We start from the raw sequence: 26,420 nt of genomic DNA, 5'->3' as shown, positions 1-26,420 counted from the left end.
TTTTACTCTGCCTTTAAGTAAGTACTTACTGAAAATGAAGCTGTTTCACTTCCTCGAGTTCAGTAGGTGACAATGGTATGCCCACAATGGCACTGAAATTGAATTGGTCGTAAGACCTAGATTTTGATTAAACAGCTTGTTTTGTTAGTGATTAATGTGGCTGTGGGACTGAAATCTGTTTTTTCTAGAGGATAGAGAAGATACCCCTTATGAAGAACAGTCTGTGGCACACATCTAATCAGAACAGTTATCAGAACAGATTTTAAGTGTAATGCAATACTGGGTTTTTTTTAAGCCAAAAGGTAGAGTTAATGTTACAAAAAGCATGAGGTGTAATCTTCTATTACTTCAGAGTCAGCCATGAAAGATGCATTCTTGGAGTAAATGCAAACTTGTATCTCTGGGTCATGGATCTTCATAGCTCGACACAGTCCAGCAGAGCCCATTCAACCTGAGACCAGGCAAGTGGCTGCCACTGGTAACCTGGCAGTCTTTGCTCCTTCAACAGAGAGCCTTCCTCGTGACAGGCAATGTTGGAAAGTAATTTTCAGTTACCATGTACTAAGAGATGTGGAAAACCTTGCAAGACAAGTCCTAAGTTACTTATGCAGAACTTTTCCACTTGGTTTCTCAGAAAGCTCCACTTTTAATTTAAGGAAGTTTTCCTCACTGGAAAATCTCCAAGGAAGTATGTTGCTGGCACTGCCATCTGTCTCCTTTCTGGGAAAGCATCTCTAGTGAATAAGGAGGAATGCTGGCTGGCAACTATTAGCAAATTTTATCCTTGCATTTGCCAGTTCTGGCCCTAAAGACACTGGTCTAAAACAAAGCGGTGAATATGTAAGTAGATAAATAAATAAAATGGCTGAACTAAAATATCTGAAATTAGAACTTGTTACAATAGAGTCTCAAATTTTTGTTCTACATACATCTATGACTCTAAAAGCTATTTAGAGAAGCTCTGCTTTTGGAGGCCTGGCACACCACAGTGCAGACTGTTTGGGGCTGGCAAGGTGATGCCTTCCAACTTATTGCCTGCCTTCGAATCACTGGCACAACTTACATCAGTAGTGCATGTCTATCCCTTCTGCTCCATCTCTGGGCTGGATATCTATTTGTGAGGAAAACAGGAAAAGGGGATGGAGGGCTAAAATAGCAAAATCATTTTCATTAAGACAAAAAAATTAAAACTAATAGAAGGAAATACTTTTTCACACAATACACTATTAGCTGATGGAACACACTGCCAAAGGATATAACTGAAGCCAAAGACCGCAGGCCTGTTCAAAACAGGATTAGGCATAATATGAAGAGCAACGTTAGCCAGAGTCATAACTGTTAATACTTAAAAATAAACAAGAGATTTTGTAAGGAATATAAATCCTTGGGCATCAGGACAGAAGCCAAGCTTTAGCTAACAGGGCTTCGGAAGAAATTTTCCCTGGGGCCTAGTTATTCCATAACTGAGCATTAGCAGAGTATCTTGCACCTTCCTTTGAAGCATCTGGTGCCGGCCACTGTCAGAGAGGGGATACTGGCTGACTGGGCCCTGAGCAACCCACAGTCTGGTAAAGCCAGTGCTCTTTAGTTAAACACAGATTCAGAATTAAAATAGAAACAATGCCAAAATTTGAGGAAAGCAGAACAAGTTTTCTCATTTCAGATTCTATGAGCAAAAAAACAGAAGTTAGGCTTTCCCCAGTCAAAAGCAGGAAACTTAATACCTAGCCTTATATGTTGATGCAATCTATTGAGTTCAGTGAGACCTAACCCCACACATTTCTTTGGGTCTGAACATCAGTATGAATCCAAGAGGCCACATCATCCCCTTCCACTCTAACCCACTCTAACTCTGGGGCCGACCAAAAAGCTTTCTATTTTTAATGTTACTTTTAAATTTTTTAAGTAGTCTCAGTGGGACCTTCTGTGCAGGACAGGAGGTGTGTCAGTTCTGCTGACACAGCAGGGGTCTTGCCAAGGCTAGGTTTCTCCAAGGACCTTCCAGAAAAATCTCACAGCGCTGCAACCCCCGTGAAAGAACACTATGTATGTACCAAGGCACTCGTCAGCATTTGCTCCCTGTGGAGAGGAAGGGAAGGCTTCTCATGTTTTGGATGTGCAGGGATGCAGCAACTAGATGGGGAGGACAGGGAGAGGTGGAAAGAGGAATTTGGAGAAAATACGGAGATAGATAGTGAGGAGGCTGGCCCCCTCTTTCTTACCGATATTGTTCTTGTCCAACCCAAACCAGCATGTTTGTTTCCCGTGTCACAGCCTTTTCATCAGCATTGCAAGCATCAATGTGGCAGACCCAGGAAACCCCAAGTCTTCCTTTCATGCACCAAGGGTCAGTTTCTGGGGTGTGCTCAGCACTCATGGTGCAACCTTGGCTCTCAGTTAAGCCTGTTAGCAGAGAGCTTGCTCAAAGGAACTGGCAAGAAAGGCATTAATCAGTTTTGAAAACTTCACTGTGGAAAGCATTAAGCATCACCTCTGACAGGTGCTGGTGTCCCCATAGAAAGCCACAGTGTGAGAAAGACTGCATCTGATAATCGGGTCCCAGTGGTGGAAGTGGCCTGCTCTTAAGCCCTTGGAAAAGTCTGCCTCCATCTTATTACATTATTCTTTACTCCTGCAAGCTCAGTCAAAACTGAGCTAACTTTCTTTTGTTTTATTCAGCTTCTCTGCTCACCAAAATCAAAACAATCAATTGTGAAACCCAGAGAGAGGATGATATAAGTACTGGATTTTTTCTATTCTGAAATGAAGCATACAGATGGAAATAGATAAGAAAATTAATGTTGGAAACTGGGAGGGAGGAAATAGTGTCTCTTCTTCACTTAGTATCATATAGCCTCAACAACATTAGTCTGGTTACTGGAAAATTGTCACTTTAGTATGAAAGTTCACTAAAGCGTCTGTAATAGTTTCCTGTCTAGTGGTCATTCTCGGACCAGATGTGCCAGTAAGAAAATGACAAAGAGACAAGAAATAAAAAGCCAGAGATATACCTATTTATAACTCAGACCAGCTGCAAAACTCAAAGGACCCCTGAGTCTGGTAGAGTGAGGAATGGGAATTACGAGGTCCCCATCTCCTCCTTCCTCTCTAACCTGAAAAATATACTGTGCAGTGTATTATGGCTTTCAGGGATAACTGTCTGACTTTTATCTTTGGTTTTCTCCTGTTTTGCTCCTTGAAAGCTTTGGATCAAAGGCATTGCTTATTTTCTTGTTGAAAGTCAAACTTTGGCTACAGATAGGTCAATCAAAGTTTTGTTGTCTCTTGGGTGGCCATATCTATGCAGATCTGTTGGAGCAGAGCTCATGGAACAGAGTTATTTCTCATGATTCATATTAAACAGAACTTGCAAATAACACATGACATAAGAAGACAACCTCTTAGGAGACAGTGAGAAGGGTAAGCCCCTGAATGCAGGAAAACAGACTATAGGAAACAGAGTTATTCCTAACAGTCCTTTGTGATTGTTTCCTTCCCACTTTGTTAGATTGATTGAGCTGACATTGAACATAGATGTAATTATCCCAACTTTCCATTTCCCAGAAGGAAATCTAGAACCACATTGCTCACCCACAGTTCTAGCCTTTGCCTTTGCCAAGGACAACCAAGAATTTTCCCTGCCTCTGCTACTGACCTTCTGTTTATACTCGGGCATGTCACTTCTTATCTTTTATTTGTCTGGCGACTTTGGGTTATAAGCACCATAGAGGTGGGTCTTCATTTGTGTTACAGACATTTCTGAAATAGAAACAGCTGATTCCACTGCTGTAGTTCAGTGCTTTTTAGTTTTAGAATCCAAATTAATAGCTCTTCTGCTTACGCTACTGTGCTTAAAGATCCAAGTAGATGTTAGGAAACATACACATTTGAATTGGAAAGCCTATAATGGAAAACGTTGTGATGCCTTCATACAAAATTGTGATGTACTTTTGTCTGGAATGCTGCCTGCTGCTTCATTTCACAGATGGAATAGCAGAGTAAAAAGGGATACAGCAAAGAGTTAAAGAAATAGCAGAAAGCTTGGGAAATCTCTCCTACGTGAGGAGACTGGGGCTGAAAGATTGACATAATGGGGAGGCAGGGTGATTTTAAAAATGGGCCTGAGAGTACAGACAGGAGATTCTGCACTGTTTGTCGACTGGTACCAAAGAAAAGATGTGCTCAATCCCACTGTTTGGTGGACTAAAAAGCTGATCAAAGGCAGTCTTGCTTTATATTACATGTAGTTAAACTGTGGAGCTTGTTGCCACAGGAAATCATTAGGCTGAAACCAGAATGATGCTGAATTAGTTTTCTGTACATGGGTTTGTCAGGAAAGCATTGGAACTGCTCAGTGGAAGCCATCAGAAATCCTGATTTTTCTTCTTGGAACTTCTTATGTGGTAATGCTACAAGTTTCAGTATCTGGCCAGCTTCAAACCCTGCAGCAAAATAGGAGTTCTGCCCAAGATGATGTGTTGGTGAAGAGGGAGATTGCCCGGGCTCAGTCCAAGAAACAATGCAGTTGAGAGTGTTCAGCAGAAGGAAATGCTTTAGCTAAGGAGCGGATGAAGTCTCTGGCTGATCTATCTGGTTATCATAAACCAAGCTTGCTGGGGTCCTTCAGGCCACTCAACAGCATCATGAGGCACAAATGGCAGCTTTCCAATGGCAGCCAGCCAGCCACTTCCAGACAGACAGGAATGCACCACAGTAGCGCAGACCTCTTTCACCTTCAGTCTCACAATAAATGGACAGGAGGACCTTCTAGCTCTACTTGGTACCAGGTTTGTTAACCCCCACAGAGCAGAAGGTCTTTGAAACTTCTAGGGCAACTGACTGAACAAAAGAGGGTTGTTGCAGGGGTGAGTAACAACAGGAGATACAGCACTCCTCCTCCATACAGGCATTTCTCCTGAGTCCATCTTTTGCTGCCGAGTGATGCTCGAGCCTCACAGACTTGCCTTCCCTCTGCTTCACAACTGCATAACCAAAGTAAAAGGGCAGGAATAACACAGCGGGGAACCAACAGCAAGGCTCTGGCTAGTGCGTGGGCTGAGCTGATAACTTGCTCCAGGTTGTGGAAGCTGTGTCATTGCTGATGAACATCCCTTGACTTCCAGAGAGCAGACTGGAGTTTGTTTTCAAGTTCTCCTCTCTCCTCTCACCATGCAGATCTTCTCCACAGGAAACACAGTTCTCTCTAAAAGATTACATCCGGCTCTCATACTGATAAAAGTGAATGGGTTTGCTCCCATCAACAGGTTCTGTGTGGATCCAGGCTAGGAACAACCAAAAACCCCATGCTGCATGTTAAAGCTTGAAACCTGATTCTTTACAGGTGGATTTGAATTAAAATGCTCACTGTCTCTCTTCATTCTAGTAAGTACTGATGAAAGAAAAATGAGGCATTCTTGAGTAGTTGTTTCTGTCTAACTTCAGGCATCTAGGTTTGAATAGAATAGTATTAGATTGTTACATCATTCCCTTTTTATGCTACTGGACTGAGACTATCTATAGCCCATATCAAACAGCCCATTTTGGATGCTGGGACAAGACATTTATTTTAATAGCACGCTCTTCTTGATTGTGATTTTATAAAAGATCTGTTTGATCAGAAAGAAAACTTCCCATATCCTTTGTCAATACAGAATTTTTGATCTCAAAAAATAAGGCAAAGAGACTATGAAAGACAAATTAAACATGACACAGAAAGACTTTTAACTGATCAGGTCCAGTTTTCTGAATTAAGCAGGCTAAGGTCAGTGAAATACAGTGACAGAAGCATAGGCAATGTGTGAAACAGGAGGTGTCACATCTTTTCACTTACAAACCATAGCTGCAAAGCAAAATCAGTTGCATTTTTTGCTTTGCCTGATACGAATATAAAACAGAGTAAATGCACAATGAAATCAGTAACATTTTAGTTTTTGTTGGGATAAGACACAGCACCAAGGCAATCCTTATGCACATTTGTGATTTATGGACTGCCTTCTCCATAGCCTTGAAATTCATTGGTTTCAACGTTTTTTTTTTCCTTTAATAATATATCTGTAGTCTTGTGAAGAAAGCCAGAGATTGCGCAGACACTTCCATATGCTGCAGCAGATAGTTTCTGCCTCTGGCAGCCAGAGGAACTAGGACATTCAAACCATGCTGGTACCAGTGCATGACACACCATATCAGCAACAGAGTTCACACCCGAAGGTGAGCAAAGCCTCTGCTTTCTTCATCCACCCTGACCCTCACCCCAGGTTTTCAACTTCCCCAGGTTTTTGCTGTTCAGAGGATTGGAAAAATAAAGCAATCAGTGGATAAGATCTCCCACAGAGACTACTTTGTTTCAGTGTTTCAGTACCGACACCAGAGACCAGCTGTTTGCCCCACATGCAAGCTTGGGCCGTGATTGGGTTCCCTGTTAGTTGATGTGATGCTGCTCATACTGACATCTTCCTCTTCCTTGGCAACACGAGAGTGATGTCCAGCTGTCCATGAGCTGAGGGTTGCCTGCAGCTGAAGTGGGTTTGTGGTGATCTCAGGAACTAAAGACATTTGAGCCAACAATGTTTTACGCTATGGTCATCTTTACCTGTATTTCTGCATAGTAAGGCTGGGGTGCTCAGAGATGCCAGCAGTATTGGGCACTGGGCTCCCACCCAGCGGATGCTGACCAGCTCTCTCTCTTTCAGATGTTTTGCACATCCCATCTGGGGCAGACTGAAACCCCTGAAATAAGACGTTTTATTCTCTTAGAAGATCATTATAAGCATCCTGAATATTTACTTTCCTATTTTGGAGGTGAAAGAGCATGTGTTTATTCAACCTTAACTCCTAGCACACTAGTGAAAAAGGCAGTTGGTTTCAGCACTCTGTGCAGCTGGGGGATCCATACCTGGAATGTGATTTAGGGGCAGACAACACCAGACTGCCACTAGTCCTTCCCTCTGTATGGCCCTCTCTGCCTGAGCTACCTGTTGCTGCTCTGCCTGTTGACCTGTCTCCCAAAAAGCAGTATCAAGTGCATGTTGCATAGGTGTTTCTGTGGCAGCACCCTTGCACAATAGTCTACCACAGTGTGTGCAGGAACCATCTGCCCTTTCCCTCTTCCTCCTGGTGAGGAGCTCTAGCAGTTCATGTAAAGGTGACCGTGACCAGGGAGGGGAGTCTTCTTCTGAGGTCTTTGTCAGTCAGGTCAAGAGGTCTGGCAAGGCTGAAGTAAGAGAAGGAGGAGGAAGAAGGCTCCAGAACTATGTCATAAATCTGATTCCCCCAGCAGAGCCTTGGACCAGCAGTGGATGTTCTCAGTGTGTGAAGAAATAGGGTTTTGCTCCATTTGAATTTCCCTTCCACCACAGCCTCATCCACATTTATTCATCATTTTGAGGGTGCCTCCACACAGGCACATACAAATAAGAAGGCAGGTGGAAGAAAGATACAGTTTCATCTGCTTCTGCTGCTTCCCAAGAGGAATGAGGTTGTCTCTTCCCAGCCACTTTTTCATCTGGCTTTAGCAGCACTGCATCTGTTGCATATGGCAGGAAAATTTCCGCTTTCCTTTCAGATTCCAGTGCCTTCAAAGACAGCACACAGCCAAGTGTTTTCTGCAGTAGAAGAGATCAAGACCAGATTTGACCTAATCTGAAATAGGTGCATTATTAAGGAGGGATTAAGGAGGTTATTAAGGAGGGATTTTTGTGAGCCTGTTAATATGTTGGAAGAAGAAACCCTGATAGTAACCACAGCATAAGCCTATGGGCGCTCACAAGGACCTCAGAAAAGCCTCCCTTTTCCAGTGTTTCAGAGTCTGAATGTGCTGTAGCTATAAAGTGTCCCTTGCTTTTTACCTCCATGTGCTTCAGTGACACTGCAGTGACCTGAAGCTGCATGGAAATCAGAAGAATAAGAGAAAGAAAACAGAATGGCTGTTAGGACACTTCTCACTGCAACTTTTAATGAAGCCTGATTTTCATAAATGGCTGATCAGAGCAGTTGGGTGTTCAAATATTCAGTTATCCAAATTCATTGATCACCTCAGATGGTGAAGCCGAGGGCTTGACGTTAAGGGCCTGCAAGCCTTTGGCAGTGTGCCATCCATCTCATAAATCACCATCCTTTCACTGAAAACTGCCATCTACTCCTGCTGCTACGGGAGATCTCTGCTGTGCATGAATGTGTGAAAAAAACGCAGGAGATTAATTAAACAGAAGTAATAAGCACCTGCCAGTCCCTTTGGTTTCGGTGAAACCTATTCATATTCAGCACCTATGAAAAATGTACTGTATGAGATCATGGTTTAATGGAAGAAATATTCACATTCAGCCAGAGTCAAGGGCAGTGCTGTATTCTGGAAGATTCACATCAGCCATGAAATCTTGCCAAACTATTTTATTCTAAGGAGTAATGGGATTGATCCAGCCTCATGAGCGGGTAATGTGATTCCACATGGTTAAATGTCCACCTGGAAATGCGATCTTTCATTTTAATAAAGGTTGTGCAGGCATTATATTTAGTAGGCAGGAGACCAAACATTTTAGTTTAAGCACTCCAAGGGACAAAAATAACAGTCATACACAAATGATCTGAAGAGCTGTAAGTCCTAGGATCCATACACACTTTAGACTTTCACATATATGTCTTTTCCTTTTCGAGGTTTGCTGACCCTTCAGAACAGGAGTACTTAGAGAACTGCAATCTGTTTTAGATATTGGTTCTAAGATTAATGACTGAACATGCTCCTTAAGAAGTAAAAAACGAGAATTATGGACATGCTGTAAATGGCCAGAGATATATCTCTTACTTATTCCTTCTTTGTTACATAAATATGTTTTATATAATCATATGAGCAAATAATCTGTTGAAGCATTTAATTTACCTTTGACTTTCTTCCTCCTGCAACAGACCATTGCCAGAAAGCATACAACCAACTTCAAAAATTCATTTGATTCTTTTGAATTGAGTCTTTTAAATCTCACCTTCTCTGAGGTCACTATACAATGATCATGGCTGGCAATCATGATCTGCATCCATGATTGTTTGCTCTATGTATTACTTTTACTTTATGTGAGACAGAATTTTGCAAAACAAAAAATGCGATCTAAAAGAATTATATCACATGCATTATAAAAGGGGGCGGGGACTGAAGGAGTATTACTAGGCTGCAGTGTGTGAAAGCACAGGCTGAACCAACACATCATTTTTTCAGGCCATTAAATCAGCTCCTCAAGTAGCTGGAGCAGAGCACAAAATGCGGCACTGAACTGGGTGAGTTTTTGCGGGAGGGACAAGAAGGATTGGCATGTCTGGAAAGTTTCTGTCCTTGATGAGCAGGGCTGGCATTACTGCGCAGTTAGAGAATGCTGGCACAGCTCTGCTGACCGCAGCTTGGCACTGAATACGGTAGGACTCCAGGCAGGCCTTTTCAAGGCATGTGAGAGCCAGTGAGATTGATACCCAGGCTCACCATCTCCCACTGGACATGTCTTTTACACCTTGGGAATGGTATATGTGCCTGCTGCATCTAGGAAGTGCTGTAAGCAGGCTGTCTGGGCTAAGTTTTGCATGAAGTCAAAGCCTAAAGGTTAATTAACTTTATTATTTAACAGGCCAAGAAAGGAGGATCTTTCTTCAGCTTCCTTACCTTCTTGGCTGGAATTAGCTAAGATAATTGCCTCACTTGTATTGATTGGTAATTTCCTCTCATAATGTGCCTGTTGCTCTACTGAAAATCCAGAAAGGCCTAGAGAAGGGCTAGCGAAGAGAAACCCATGGAGAAGCTGAATCTCCGGTTTCAAGTTGAAACCAATAAGATCTATGTAATAAACAGGCTGCTGAAGTTCCAGAAAAATGGACCACTTCAAAAACACATTAAAAGGCCTTTTTTATTTTTGGTCTGACTTAGTAGCTGAGATGAGGCTTTTCTTTGTGACCCTTTATTTAACACCAAGGGCATGTTCTATATCAGGATATAACCAGACCTGTCTCCAGAGAGCAGTCAGTCTAGGAGAGGAGCCAGGCACACCAGAACATGCAGGGGATGCAATTACTGATGGGTCTGGTTACTGTGTTGAGCCTGCTCCCACACAAGAACCCCCCAGCCTCTCTTATTCTAATTACACACTTCTCCTGCCCTTCAGACAAACTCACACCTGCAGGAAAGGAAAGAGGACAGCGCTGTTCAACTTGGTTGTGGGAAACTTGCATCTTTGCCAGCCCAGAATGTCACCTGCTGCCACATCCCTCACTAGCCTTCAAGAGAGCAGGGCAGCATTTCCCAGGATTTGGTGTTTCTGGAGCCCCCAGACATCCCTGCTGTTCTTCCATCTTGCAAGCACCGTGTTGTACGAGCACGTACATGGGGTAGGGAGAAGAAACTGAAATGGCCTTAATCAGTGAAACAGAGAAACAAAGACTCAGACAGACATTCTGGATTGCTGGTCTGGAATCCCCTAAAATAAACTGTTGAGGGAAAGGTGAAAAATGGAAAGAGGTAAACTTGCTCTGCAAGTCTACTGCTGCAACAGTGAGAGCCAGGCTTGGACTTCAGCTCTTCCCAGAGTCAGGAGAAGTATCATTTTAGGCAGCCATAATTCTTTTTCAGCCTCTGGAAACAGAATTTAGTTGGCAAATTTTATGCTCTAAGGTCAAAGATGAAATCCCTGAAACTTGCTTTATTCTATTTTATCTCAAAGTGATAACCTCTTCCATTTATTTTTCCAGTGGGAAACACTCCACCAGATCACATAGAATATGTGTGAGAGATAGGAGGTAATGAATGGCATCCTGTTTTCACTCATTTATAAAATGTGTCTGCTATTGACTTAGGGCTAAACACTGATCTCAGTTACAAGAAGACAGACCTGGGGTAATTCCACCAGGAGTTCATGCTGTTGCATTTAAACTCAGATTCTAAAGAGTGCTGATTTTTTGGTTGCTTCCATTTTTGGACTCGCTAACACAAGGCAGCTTCAAGGCAGAATAAGCCCAGCCTGTCTGAAGAGCAGGCCAGCTCAAGAGTTCTCAAGCTGGTCTGGAGAAAGCCAGCAGTATGCTGTAGTAAAATGTGAGAATCTTTCATTTTAGAACCACTTTGTGGCTATCCCAACTATTGAACACTAAATGAGTAAAAAGGAAAGGATTTTTGGTAGACTTTCTGAAGAATCAGTATCATTGCTCTCTAGACATAGGTAATTTTCTGCTCCTGCAATGGGTGTCCATGACACAAGTAGGATGTACTGCACCAGTCTGGCAGACATACACAGGATATGCATCAGAGTGCAGACTCTACAGTACTGCGTGTTTTAAAGATTGCCCAAGCACTGTAACTTGGCTCACCACTGTCATACCAACACAAGTATTCCATTGGTGCCATGATATTGGTGTTGCTGGTAACAAAATATGTAGCTTTGATGGAATGAAAAAATTCATCTTGGGTAAATGGAGGAAGACAACAGTGTCTGCCACAGCATTATCTGTCAGGTTTTGTGTCCTGCTGACTACAGTTAAATAAGACAGCTGACATAGGTCTCTAAGTCAACAGGAAAGTTGAAAAAGACTTGAAGTCAGCTTTGTTTGACTGTAAGAGAATACCCTGAAGAAAGAAAAAAATCATCCTGAGATACTCAAATTTGTCTTGTCTTCATTGACCTTGAAGTATTTACCGGTAAGGAAACACGTCCTGTGAAAGGCAGGATGGGATTAGGCTAGAATTGCTGTTCTTACTTTGTATTCACTGGGGTCTTTGGCCAGCAACCTGAGTTCCTTGAGGTGCAAACTGGTAAGGGAGGCTACAGGGGTGAGCTGACAGCAGAAAGCACAGAGGCTCCAATCCCACCAAACAGCCTCATGCCAACAGCATTGGCGCTGGCAGCACCATGCACACCAGGCTGGCATCCACCACCACTCCTCAGCCCTGGAGAAAATCAGCCAGTGGCTACTTTTGTTCTGTGAAAAGGTTTGACCTTGTCTCAGTATTCATAAGAGTCAAAAAAAATTGATCATTACTAAAAACCTTGTCACCTCCTGGGTTGGTAATTTGCTCCTTGCTCTTCACTCTGAATACAGCAGCCAAAGATCTTTTGAAAGCAGTATTTAGAGGCAGTTTTGCTGTGAATTTCACTGTTTCTCAGGCTATGGTAAAATGCTGTTGCAGTGCTACCAGTACATAGACAGAATCCCTGTAGCATTTGGTTTCTTTCTTCAAGGTACATTTTAGCTTTCACTTGAGAGGAAAAAGGGAAAGCCTGACTTTCTGGGTCACAATACAAAATAGGCTCAAATGTTGAAAACCAATAAAACAATAAAACCACTGAATGTTTTATTTATATCCTGCTCTTCTCCTTCTAAACTGATCTTGGAATTTTGAAGGCTTGATACAAGAGTTTTAAATGTCTCAGGCTATTAATCATCTTGGTTTAGCTCATACTACAATATCTTTACATAAATAAATGTGAAACCTACATCTTCTACAACTTCAGGAGAGTCCCACCATTGCCACTGTTAAGTCTTTGCCTAAAACATTGTTCCTGAGCACTTGGTAGCTTCCCCTTCCACTGGTTTGTTCCCAATTGCTCTTGTGTACTGGAGACCTTCAGAAATTTCTCTTTGCTCCTAACAAGCATAGAAAAGATTGATACATGTGCCAAATAACTGTGGCATGTGAAGCCACATTCTGGCTTTTTGGTGAAAACCACCCAGCTTTTGTTGGGCTCTGGTGTGCAATTTTCTTCCAGCCTTTGGGGTTTTTTTTGGGACTTTGTTAAATTACTGGATGAAACACGGGAAATAATGCTGTATCAGTGGGCAGTAAGACAAGGGCAATCCCTGGGGTTTCTCCTGTGTGGTGGTGGATGGCAGTTTCCTCAGTAACCTGCAGAAGGCACTTTTGATGCTGAAAGTTCTTATTAGCATGTTTTTCTACCTGAACATACACCCCATGGCATCATAAAACCATATTTCTCAGCAGTAGCTGAAAAACCATAATGATTCAGTTTGTAGACTGAAAGAAGATGGAAAAACAAACCCTCTAAGAGGTTTACTAATGAGCATGTGCTTTCATTTTGATACAGAGGAACGCAAGCGTATTTGGAGCAAATTGAGTGTTAGAAGGTCATTGGTAGGGTACCACATCCACTAACGGTTTTCTGCAACAAACCCAAAAGTTTAGGCCCAGTTTATGGGAGGGATGTGATCCTTTCACCCCACATAGTGGTTTTAAATGAAGATGTTAAAAAGGTGTAGGCTTGGCACAGGCACCTTAAAAAAGTGCCCAGCTTGGATGTTTGTGTCTGGAGGACGTTAGGCTATTAGAGCACAGCTTTCTGCTTTTGCCCACAGGCTTCGGATCGCCACCCCATCAGGCTTTTCCAGTGTTGCCAGTGCTCTCCTTCCACATCCCTCCAGTGCTTTCACATCTCATTGCACGCCAGCACCCTTACACCTTAACCCCTCTTCCATTCATCATATAGGTGTAGGTTCCCACCTCCAGGCAGCAATTGGGTGCTGCTTTCCATGAAACAGTTCTTCAAACAGTCACTTCAATGTTGCCCCCTGATTGAAGGGGGTCTCTGCAAGCCGCTTTTCATTTTACTTGGAATATTCTCTTTTGTGGAATAACCTACAAAAACCTTGGCTGCCACCATGACATTTTCTTGTGTTCCCACCTCTGCACACCTCTGTTGCTTGCCCTTTATACTGTCTGTGGACAGCATCTCTGGCTGATGTTCTCCTTGATCTTGGTATACAACAGCATCCCAGCTATTTACAGCAACAGAAATAATAAATACCAGCAAAGAGCCCCTTCTACACTAGAGCAAGGATCAAGGGTAGCACTGCTTTAGCAAAAGTGGTTTACATTAGAAAGGCAGCTGCCATGTGTAAACAGAGCTTTTTTTTTTGGTCACCAGTTTTCTCCCATGTGACTGTACATGCACTGTTGACACATTTCCTCCTTCAGCTGGACAAAAATCTTGGTTTTCTGCAGGAAGTGCGATGTTCATCTGGACTGCACGTTCTCCTTCACTCTAAGACTGCCTCTTGCAAGTAAACAAACCCTGCGCAGGCTGTTGAAGCCCTTTCTCATTCCTATGGATCCATCCTTCTTGCAGGTCTGTGTCTGCACAAATACATGAGTACAACAGTGACTCCATTAACACAGCAATTGCTTGGAATCTGTTAGTATTTCATTATAAATCTGATTTTTGACAGATTTATAACCAGACTGTAGAAATTAACTGCTGGAGGAAATGTGCCATTTACTCTCAGCATGAACACATTTTATTTTTCTACATGATTGTATTTTTTTTACCAGACTTGTTTTAGAGGCTAGAACAATAACCTTATGCTTATTTTAATGTACTACTTCTAAAGTGGAAAAAAAAATGCAAACTTCTCATAAACATTTAAAAACTGTCTGGCACAGTGAGCTGTTTACTGCGTAGTCCTCTCTGATGTTTCTTGAGAACAGGTACTGATTAAATGACAGTTACCATATCAGCACATTAAAATATAACTTCACTGAAGAAATAGCTGAATAAGATAAGGTTACCAGGTAAATGAAATAAAGTGCCAGAACAAAGAGTAACTGCATTTTTCAGAAAAGATGGGTGCCATAGGTGACAAAAGATGGGTATAGCAGAGTGGGCATTTGCCTGTGTACCCTCCCAGAGAAGACTTTTTCTCCTTGGTCCCAGTGAGCAATTCAAAAATAGGCCAGAAGGCTGGATCCTCCAGCAGAGCCCAGCACCTACATCTAACAGTTTCTCATACCTTTTTCCAGGGGAAACAGTCCATTTCAAATGTAAGGAATAAGTTTTAACAGGGAGAGAGTAAGTCTTCCTTCATTTCTACACATGGTATCTGAAAACTTAGTTTGACTTATAAAGCGCCTATTAAAAAAACCCTAAAAATACAAGGTCTTGGTAATCTCTACTGGAATACAATTATCCAAATAAACTGACAAATAAATTCAAGCTTCAGTGCATTAGGAAGGAATCCTGTCTTCAGTAAGCATTCTTGTTCTTTATTTAATTTATCTCCCACACCTGCCAGTGTTATTGGGGGTCCTCTCTTGTAATGCTTTCTTATAATAGATATCAAGGAGATACTTGGCAAGCTGTGAGCAATCCTTTTTTTTCTGAGAGAAATTGCCTTTGCCATATCTTTAACTCAGAAATGGATGTATATTTCCTTACTAGCCTGTGTTTCAAGGGGTGTCACAGGAGCTACCATTACACAGGAAGAACCAATCTCTGCTATTCTTCTTTTCCTCACCACCCAGGGACCTCAAGCTGGTTAAAGAGGTTGAGCTGTAAATGCCTCAGGGCCAGCACAATCTTTTCATGCCTCAAGTTTCCAGTGGCTTTTTCTCATGCCCACCCCCTGAAGCAGAAAGCTGCTAGGAAAGCAACAGGCAGCCTTCTGTGCACTGGGGATAAGGACAGAGGAAGTGGACATGCCCTTATGGACTTTGACTATGTACCTCAAAATCATTGAACTTGTTTCATTGTGGAATTAGTAAACTAATACATGTTTTCACTGCAGAGCATGCAACAGGAATGTATTAATTCATGCCTAGGAATCCCGGACTGGACATACTGAATTTTTCAAGGAAAAGTTGCAGACATAGTTTCCTCTTGCAAACTTATTTAACATCAGGTATTTCAGTAGGAAAGCTTTGCTTTCAACAAGGCTAAATACTTAAGGCGCTGTGTTGAAATCCATTTGACTTCAGAAAAACTTTTTTAAGACAACAACGGAAAACAAGGAAGTGAATATGGCTATAAATAAAGCAGATCTAGAGAGCTATCTTGAATTTCTGTGGGCTTATATGCTCGGTTTTAAGTGCGTTCTTCCTGAAATGCTTTCCTGAAGTAGGGTTCCTGACTTCATATCAAACATCATTTGTAATAGAAAGCTTGCATGTTTCGTTAGATAAGCTGCTGAATAGTCTTTATTATCCCTGCATCTCTGTGAGAAGATGATAGCACTAAAAAAACAGAGATTTTGCACTTATCTGCAGGTGTATAATTGGATAGTTGGTATTAATAAGAAAAATCCTTCAGAGGAAAGAGGAACAAGAGCTGATTTTTACTACGTTATAATGGGATGGAGGTATTTCAGTACTCAATGTGATAAGAAAATGCTTATGTCAGTATCACTACATACCCATCAAGTGAAACTTGATGGTACCAAGTACTCCTCTTATAAGTCTCCTTTACAGTTTTGAGGGTCTGCTCTGTATCTCCACTGATGGTCCTTCCCCAGCAGCCTGAAGAGACCATTCAGAGCTCTGTGGAGGAGCTGTGAGGTACATGAGAGTAAGGTCCCTTGTGATGGCATACATCTTGCCAAATGTATTACTAGTTGTTATGCATGGGCTCTGTCCCTGTTAGGAATTTCCAGCCCAATGAGTTATTGACATTACCTTGCTGCAGAGTGAGCGTGGAAAAGAGTAGGGTGAAGCCTCTTAAGCAAGGTGAGCCAGGAATCCTTTTCTACAGTTTATTTGGCCACTCAGGCTTTTCTGCATAGTGGGATGTTCTCCAGTGCAGCAAAGGACTTCACACTGGATAAAGTTCACAGTATCATGGCAGTTGCATTCATCTCCTTATCTGCTGTCTGTTAATCTAAGGCCTATAAGTTTTCAGACCCTCACACCCATTCCTGGCATTTTCAAGGTTGTATGAGAGTCCCCTAGTAGTAAAGGCACTTGCCTATCTGGCTGTCAGTTTAACATTCCTGGGCTTAGACGTATTTTTCCCGCACTGGTTCCGTCTATGTCTATTTCCTTTGCACTTCCTTTCTTTTCTTTTTTTCCTGCCCTTCACCACACACACATTTTTTCTCCTGGGACCTTCTGGCCTGTCACTGCCTTGTGTCTTGCCATTCACATCTCCCCTCACCAGGTGGGGAATGTTTTCCAAAGGCTCTTGCAGACCTTTTGCAGACAGTTATCACATCACCCTGGAGTGAAAGTTGACATCTTTCATGTCTCAAAACCCAGTTTCAACAAGGTCTCTTCATGCACCCTTGCACTCTTCCACAACCCATGTTACCCCTTCTTTCTGAAAACTCTAGTGTTGTCAAGCAGTAATTGCATTTCCCCACTAACCCACGAGCTGTGTGTGTTTCTGCCAATCTTTCCTCCCATCTCAAAGTTAAATGAAGCAAATGAAAATTGTTCCCCGTCAGGCCATCTTTAACATGTGTCACCTCTTGACCCTCTGTGGTGAGCCAGATGCTGTGCAGGTCTTGAAGTCGCGCGCCTGCCAACTGGGTCAGTCTGTTGGCCTATCAGGGAGGAAGCCATCGGGTGGTGCAGCAAGCTGAAGCGTCTGTCTTCTGTTTTTCTTTCTTTCTTTTTTTTTTCTTTTCTCTCTTTTTTTTTTTTTTCTTTGGCTTTGCTTTGCTTTGCTAAGGTTGGATTAGTGAGGGGAAGCTGCCGCTCAGTCTGTGTCGTAGGGGAACTCTCGCTGGCTTGGTTCAAGAGTTTATGGGCTCTCAATCTTTCCTGAAGTTTCTATCTTGGAGGCCCAGTGATTTCCTGTTTCCTTCTTGCTGGCTCTGATCTTCATAGAGATAATGCCAAAGCAAGAAAGCACTGTCTTAGGGCCAGAGAGTAAATCTACTAACTTGCATGCGCTTAATTCCAGCTGCTAGCAAAACAGCAGGCTCCTTAAACGATCCTCTGTGAAAGTCCCAGGAAGCTGCTACATTGCGAAGACAGAGCTTAAAAACTTTTGTAACTAGATTGAACAGCCAGTTTAAGGTATTACATCACCAGAGTAAGAAATTCTACGCAGCCCCATGAAATAGATCATAAATTCCTCCTATAGAGATCTGGATTTATTCCTTTTTTTCTCTGATGTTCACACACTGGTGTTTGTAGTGTTTTAAAACATAGTATGTTCAAAGCTGCATGGATGCAGTTTCAGCTCTGAAGCCATTAAATATGAAGGGCATGAAACACATCCTTCTACACACCTGGTAATATGGAAATTCTTGTCTGTTCAGAAAGGGGTTAGGTTCTGATTATTCTCAGGTTTTGCTTTCTGTTCTCCTTGAAGTTACCCATATAGGTTTTGTTGCACACAGTTATGCTAGAGCCAACAGTTTTAATTTTTCAGTGCAGTAGAGAAATGCCAAGGTTTTCTGCAATCACAAATACTTTGCAAATCAATCAATCAGGCTATCAGGGAAGTTGAAGTATGCTGAAGAGGCTCAGTACTCAGTGGGAAGAAAACAGATGGTTTACCTAAGACATAGAAGGGTTAAGTGCTACAGCCAGCGGTACATGGGGAATCAATCTCCTCTGCAGATCAGGGCTGGACATCTTTAAACTGACCATCAGCAAGTCAAGAGAGAACTGGATTGTGCTTCTAAAGAAATGACTGAGCTTTAAGGGAAGGAATGTGAGTTAGTAAAGCTGACTTACTTATGGTGTCACGTCAAAGCTCACTTGTGTCTGCTCTCTCTGCTCCTTCTCTCCCTCTGTCCCTCCTTCATTTCATGCAGGTCCCTTCCTCTTCCTTTGGCATGAGCTGCAGGTAGTCTTTGCTTAAGCCTTAATCTCAGAAAACATTGATAAGCAGAAGTACTTGTTCTGTTCTTCCCCATTAATTTACTCCATTTGTTCACAAAAGGACACTGGAAGGCTCTTTTCCTCCAGTCAATTAGCTGGTGTATTTACATCCCGTAAGTGGCCTTTCAGTAAGAAGGAACTTCCTTTGTGCTGCAGCTGCAACTTCACTTTGTATCCATTTAGTCATAGATATCTCACTAGTCCCCTTGCACGACTTTGAGTGTGTCCTCTGATTTTACACCAGCTTTGCAGAAACTTAATTCAAAGAGGCATGGATACCATTCTGTTTAGGTTGCAAAGCCCTTTCCTCTCAGTCTGTACTCAGAGGACCCTTAGGGCTCCTCTCAGCAGACTGCCTCTCCAGTGCAGGGCCTGGGAGTCCTGCTGCCGCAGCTGCTGAGCTTCAGAGGGGGTTTTGGAAAGCAAGAGAGAGAAAGACTGCATTTTTCTGTTTCAGGACAAAAAAGGGTCAGAGATTCCCCAGGTAAGCTCAGAATTACATGAAGTTTTGTCTACTTAACACAAAATGTTCCTAAGGTATTTTCACAGCAGTAATTTGTGTTTTAGAGAGTAGTTTTTGAAAGGCACAATAGCTTCTGTAGTGGCTTTGAATGGTTTCCATAGAGGGAAGCAGATCTCATTGTTTTTCATTGCCATGTGAAGATACACATTAGTGGAGACTGTGTTCATACTGGCTGCAGGTTTTCGGGTTTTTTTTTTGAGTGTAGTTTTTTCTGCCTTCAGGGAAGGAAAAGAAAAAAGGGTAGAGCATGCAGTGTTTTCAGATGTTATCTCATGCATGATATTTTCCAGTTTCATTACAGCATGTAATTTGGTCCTTTCACTAAGCCGGGGTTTAGTGTAGAACTCAGGAGAAAAACAGCTTTTCTACCTCATGCTTGTATAGCTGAAAAAAAAAAAAAAACAAAACATAAAAGGAAGGAGGCATAAATTATGACTAGGTGAGTAAAGAGCACCACACAGCTACATGGTCTACAGCTGTGCTTTACCTCACCGCTGCCAATCATTCCCACTATACATCTTCCAACCCCATGTCTGCTAGAGATGTATGGAAAGGCAGTGTTTTAGGGCTAGTTATAGGATGTATGAAATGAGCTCTGATGAACACCTGCTCCCAAACACCACATTTCTTCCGTTATGTGGGTTTAAGTGAAACTCAAAACCATAGTTAGTGTTTCTTGTATTTAATTTGCAAAATAGACTTACAGTGCATGCCCAGAATACTGGCCATATGCCATAAAAAGTATGTGTCCTGTGCAAAGCAAAATTAAGATCAAAATTAACTCACTGGAGACTTTTTTCCTCCCCTCACCCCATGGAGTTTCCAAGCTCAGGCAGACTGGGACTACAGTGCCAGTGAATCAGTAATGCAGAGAAAATGCTCATGCAAGATTTATACAACAGTTTTGACCATGCGATGCCAAAAACGTGGGTAGAGGCACTCCTCACAAATATGTGTAAAGCCCTTGTATCATGAGATTATTCTGAGAGCTACAGATTATTCGCATCTCTAGTAATCAGTTCAGACCTATTGCTGCTTTCCAAAGCTCGCTTGCATCAGCTGGGCAATAGCTGTTACTGTGAAACTCCACTGTGATCTGCTTTTGATTGAGCTGCTGCTTAAAGAAAAAGCAGTAAGCAAGGTGATGAAAACAATTACAGATAGCTACAAGCCCACCTGTTACTATCTACCTTCATAATTCAATTTAAAACATTCCATTAGCCAGCAGAGTAGTAAAATATTTTTTTGTTAGAAACATCACAGACAATATTCTTTTTTTTTTATTCCAAATTAATGCATTAGCTTTCTGAGCTCGAGGACATCCTCAGAGTGCCTGTCTCACTTGCAGGTTGAAGTCTTTTAGTAACTCAAAGTATACAATGGTGGATAGGCTATCAGCAGGGGTAAGCTTAATAGTGAGTTACCTCTTGAGATTCATGAGGCCTTAAAAATGCGCATTACTGTGTAGATGTAATTCATTCACCCACATTTATTACATCTTAGGCCGTTGTATGCTATAGCCTGTCACGTTAAGGCATCTTCTTTGGACTAGTAACCCAGTCTCCTTTAAAGCCAGGAAGACTGAAAGACCCTTCCACAAGGCAAATCTCCCCGTCCTAGGTGGCGATCAATCTATTGATATCAAACATAGATGACCCTTCACCGCTGAGCTGATGGCAGTCTGTTGGCCAGTCTTTTGTCAACATTGAGTGTAAAGTCCTGTTTGAACCGGTGCTAGCCAAAGGAGTGTCAGACTACTCTTAAAACATGACCCCTTTTCCTGCCTCTAGACAAGGCATATATTTATCCTGGTCTGAGAGGTTATAAATTGTGCTTTGAGGGGCCAGGAGAAAGGAATGTGTTATTACAAGGAATTAGTACTCCACGTTTGCATTTTCATTGGCACTTAGAGCTCCCAGTCAAGATCACGATCTGGATAGATGTGACACCATGGGTGGGTGCAACAGTGAGAAGCAGGAGGGAGCTTGAGTTTCAGAGGTCATGGGAGGGCTTTTCCTGGCCCATCAGAGAAGGGCACCCCATGCAAGCAAGGCATCACTGGAAGAAAGAGAAAGAAGCTGCTGTGTTGGTAGTTAATGGCAAAGGAAGGAAGGGATACAATATAGCTAAATCCACTCTGAAAATGGTGCCAGCCAAGGTGGCCCATTCTCCCAAGTGCTGAGTGCTAGAACTACAGTTTTACTTGGAAGATGATGGGAAACACATGAAAACCAAGTATGACAGGGACTGCCTCCTCCTAATTCTCAGAAAAAAGAACTTGAAATGCGTAAGTCGTATTTCTTGATAGCCAATCTGCTAAAAAAAAAACAAAACAAACAAACCTATGTTCTTTGGATTCAAAGTTTGCATCAAGTGGTAGAACATCACACATTGCCTACTACAAACAATGCCCCTTAGGTGCCTTCATGTTAGAAAAAGCTTTGACTATCAGACAAATTTTCTATAGGTGCTTGCAGCTTTCTAGACAGCTCCATTGGAATCAGTCAGTAGATACAAGCTTTGTTCCACCTCAGGATAGAAGCTGTCTTTCAGAAAGAAATGTATTGGGATTTGTTCAGCACTGTAAAAAAATTTCTTACTTCTGTATGTCTGGAGATGGGTAAACAGAAACCTTGCAGGAATCTTTCCCCACTTGTTACAGATTAGAGGCAGCCGCTTCAGTTAGCTTTGGCGATTTAAAAATTAGGGTCTTATTCTCAAGAGTTTAAGCTTGTTTTGCAGTCATTGTAGGGAGACAGACCACCCATTGCGGGGATAAGTTGAGCTGCTTTCTGTGATCAGTGGAGAGCACCTTACAACTGAGCAATTCAGTTTTAGTCAGGTAACATCAAATTAAGCTAATAACATGACTGACTTGCCAGATACCACATGGCTCATCAGTGGCATGGCTCCTGAGCTGGGTACTGACTGGTGTACAGGCCTCAAGCATACATACCCTGATTTAGACCAAAACTTACCCAAACTAGGGGGCAGCCAGAGATTTTCATTTGAGGCTGCAGCTGCAGCCTAGCAGGTACCTGTCTGACCTGGTTTTAACTCAACTTATGGAAGTAGTTTTGCAAGCACAGAGTAGCATTGAGGATCTGAGGGCGTAATACTGTCTCCCCATAAACCACTGTGGCAGTTAACTAGTTTAGGGCAACCTCAGATAGATTCACCATACTCTAGCAGTTACCAGCAATGACTATAGCTGATAGCACTGTTTCTCCTACTGTACTGCTCCTTGCTCAGAGTACTGTACTTTGCTCAAAGTATTTGCTTGACAGACTGCTTGGGCAAATCCTAATGCTGAGATTTCTCATCCTACCATGGCAGCCTCCTAGGTTTTCTAACCAAACCATGCTCCTGCCTTCTCCAGGTATTCCCTAAACACAGCAGGGAGTAAGCTAAGAAACACTGCAGTTTTCTGCAGTGGTACTTCCACTTTTTAACAGTGGTACTTCTATTTAATAGCAATTTAGACGCCTAATGGTGTCTAGCAGCATTGGTAGCCCAAACTGCTAATAATTCAAGCCCATCTCCAGGAGATGCTAGGTTGGCCTACTGATAAAAGTCTCCTGTGGACACAAGGATAGCAATTGTACACACACAAGAAAGGATGATGCCTTCAGCCCCCTTGTCCTCTGCCTCCCTAAGAGTCGAAGCAGAACAGCCACAGCTCTCTCTTACAAGCAAGGGAAGAGGTATTCAGCATTCAGCTGATCACCCTCTCCCCTGGGAAGAAAGCAGTGTCTGGACCAAGGGGTTCAGTCCTGAGAGACTGGATCAGCACAGGGTCTCAGGTTAAGCTCCAATGAAAAACAACTACTTCAAGATAATGCCAGGAAGAAACCTCATCCAAGGCCACATTTTATTGGGCACTGTATCAGCAGCCTGTAATGATTCTCACACCCCAAAATCAATTGAATGCAATTAACATAATATAACTAACCGCACATAAATTCCACATTCTCAAATAAATGTGTGTTGAAGAAATTCAAGGTTACTTGATGGACAGTGAAATCCTCCCTTTTTCCCAGGCTGTATGTGGGGTAGCCTATCTCTGAGGTATGTATTTAAACTCCACTCCCTCTGTTAATCAACAACATACGGAGTTAGATAGCTGCAGCAGACAGGGAGTTCAGAGGGCTTGTCAGATCCTCCTTGACCTTACTTCTTTCCTCACACAGAAGTACATTTTCCAGTCAGGAAGTAAAACTAAGCTATTCTGATCTATATTTTCACTCTTGTCTTTTCCAGCTACTTCTACATCTACAACTGGGACAAGTCATCTCACAAAATGTGACATAAAGCAGAAAGCCTTCTGTGTAAATGGGGGAGAGTGCTACATGGTTAAAGACCTCCCGAACCCCCCAAGATACCTGTGCAGGTAAGAAAACCTATTTGCTTACTTTGGTGGAGCCATCAGGTTCCAGAAATGCTTTTTCTTTAAAGGAGCACCTGAACCAATCTCTTTTCCTGTACTTGTGGCATTAGATTTTTCTTCATTTTTAAGGACGTGGATGTGAAAGTAACCTAGCAAGAGCAACCTCTGTGTTCTACATATGAGGTATAAAAGAGGCTAACTGGGAAAACTTCCCACGTGACACTGCCACAGCAAGCCCCATTGATGTTAACATGGCGCGAAGTAGCACAACTTGAGCCTCACATTAAAAATAATGAAATAGATACTGCAAATAGCAAAAAAAGGTGCGTGGATAACTGCATTGGGTAAATACCCTTTATACAGGACAAACTGGTTATTTATATTTTGTGCTGTAGTGACTAAACACTTTCTTAAGAGACCAGATTCATGACTGGACTTCTTGCTTTTGTGTTTAATTATATAAAACACAACAAATATGACGGTAATTGATGGAGGTTAATATTTTGTGTAAGGATCTTGATTCTGGAAGTCATATGAGTTTATTTTGAAGGGTGTGCGTGTGCACCATTCTTAAGTCCTGGCCTGTGCTGTATTGGGCTGTTGCAATAGCCCACTATGTTGGAGAACATCCATGGAGAGCTACAGCACTGTAATTCATATCCTGCCTGGTAGTGTTTACCTCTGGAGCTGAGCTAGTCATAGTGAGTTACTGCTTCCCTCTGACTTAAGAGGAAAGTTAACATTTAAACCGTGGGAAATGAACGTGATATCTAGCAGGACCGAGTGGAAAGGGGTCACTTTTGTGAGGATATTGCTGTTTTTCAGACAGAGAAAAGACAATGGTCATTAAAGACTGTCACCTACTGTAACTCTTCTGGAATTAAAAGTCAAAAAACTCTAATTGTAAAGATGAGTCTGTAAAGCTCTATGATGCTTAATAAAACAAACAAACAAACAAAACCCAAGCTCCACAATGTTTTGCTTTACTTGTGAGTGCTCTTGGTTTTGTAGAAGGATGTTAGGTGCACTTTATGAGCTTTGTTTTGCTTTGGTTTTTCACAGATTGCTCTGTTGCTGAAAGTGATGAATATTTCATTGATTTTAGAATCATTTTTAGCTAAAGTGAATATGGAAAAGTTACTGGCTCTGGTGGCATGGTTTCTTTTTTGAGAGAGAAAGAGAAAGATTTGTGTTAAATTTCCATAATCATTATAAGCAAGCAGTACAAGATGAGCAGTTTGCTATGACTCTCCAGGGCATGTACAAGAGCTTACCTATCTGTTTTGACTTCATATGCAAACACTGCTCAGAAAACTCCAGGGCAGCAGAGCTAGGCATCTAGCAGACTTGCTAATAATTTACATTGTCTTGACAGATTCAGAGGTACAGGGACTTTTTATTTATTAAATTCAAAAATCTGACCATGTTTGTTCTTTGGTGCTATAGATCGGCTAACTTTTTAATTAAATGTCTCAGAGACACTTGAAATGGGGATCTTTTCCCCCTCTTGTAGTCAAGAAATAACCTTTAATTCCGAGGCTGGAGTTGAAAAAAAAGGCATTTCCTAAATTTGGCAGATGTGCCTCTCTCTGGGTGGTCCAAGACCTATTTGGAAAAAGAATCAGAGCTGTAAAATCAGAGAGAGTGAATCTCATTTGCAGTAAGTCAGTGAAAAAGGATTCTTATCCTGAGGATAGTCAGGGCCACTGGCATTTTACAGGGCCTTTTGCTATGCACTCTAATACTTGCCAGAATTGAAACTTTATGTTGTGTAGCAAAACAGGACATAATACAGCAACGTAAGTGAGAGTACTTGAAAGTGGGTGTACTGGGAAACTGAAGAGACAAAATACGGTTCTCTTCTTATTTCATTAAAAATACAGATGTCTACTTTTAATTCTAGTATTCCAGCGTTAATTAAAATAAGTATCTAACCAGTACACATTGCCTTCATTGTTCTGAGAAAATAAATCTTCCCCCAGAACATGCCTGTGGAAACAGAATGCCTGAAATATGGTACTTGCTCTTCATATTTCTGCCTCAGTAGCAAGTTCACATTTTTCCATATGGTCCATCTGTTGAGAGCAAAAACAAAATTTCTAAAGCATGAGCCATATCATTCTAAATTGGTTTTATCCCTAACCAAAAAAAAAACATGACTCAGATTCACAATAACCATGGAATTTTCCAAGTGATATCTCAAGTTATTAAAAAAAAAGGGAGCTCCTAAATCTATCTTCTATTAAAATCTAGCTATGTATTAAAAAATTAAAAAAAAAAAAAAGTGTTATGTAAAATATATGTATTATGATCAACTGGATCAGATTTTCCTCTCATGGATGCTGGTGTAAACTTCAAGGAAATTCCCTGCTTTCAAGAGGCAACCATTTGAAGCACTCAAGAAACATGTGAAGGCTTAGTAATGCATGTACAGCAACACCTATGATAGCATGTATGTTCTCTCCATGTATTTTAATTATGCCCTCAGACTGAACAAAACAATCTCAAAATACGAAAGATGAAAAAGGAAGCTATGAGACTACTTAAATAAACTATTGTATAAAACTGTCAGAAGTTTCATAGGAACATGGGTCACATCTTGGAAATGTCATAGACTTTCGAAGTTTGGACTTGTTGGCTTCCTATGAGACTGAGGTACCTAAGTCATTTCTATTCAGTTGAAAATGTGTCCCCAAGTTCCCTGAAGACCAAAAAAAAAAACACCAACCAAACAGATAGCTTCTTCAATAAATACAAAATTAAGACCGAATTCCTAGTGTTTGCTTCTTACGTGAAGAAAAACTCATATGAATGTAATATCCATTACGTTTTTTTAGAGTGGTTTTTTTGAAGTATCCTATCAGGAAAGCCTTGCTGGTCTCACTAATTGATTCCTTACTGACAGAGATCATCTTTCTAGTCCTTTCAGTGTT

At 41.8% G+C, this 26,420-nt stretch overlaps 1 protein-coding gene across 15 annotated transcripts in view; it reads left to right on the top strand.

The window, feature by feature from the left end:
* Positions 1-26,420, top strand: part of NRG1 (neuregulin 1) — a 458,712-nt gene that overhangs the window by 403,746 nt on the left and 28,546 nt on the right. For 14 of the 15 annotated variants that reach the window (XM_057419354.1, XM_057419355.1, XM_057419346.1 and 11 more), the window contains one exon: positions 23,361-23,490. In XM_057419354.1, coding sequence (XP_057275337.1) covers positions 23,361-23,490 — 130 coding nt within the window. Of the gene's footprint in view, positions 1-23,360; positions 23,491-26,420 lie in introns of those variants that run through there. The other variant, XM_057419358.1, reaches the window with a different exon arrangement.

Source organism: Pezoporus wallicus, unplaced genomic scaffold (genome assembly GCF_028554395.1).
Source record: "Pezoporus wallicus isolate ANWC-B61680 ecotype Strahan unplaced genomic scaffold, APGP_CSIRO_Pwel_v1 contig_7344, whole genome shotgun sequence".
NCBI lineage: Eukaryota > Metazoa > Chordata > Aves > Psittaciformes > Psittacidae > Pezoporus > Pezoporus wallicus.
This window is presented reverse-complemented; position numbering and strand designations above follow the sequence as displayed.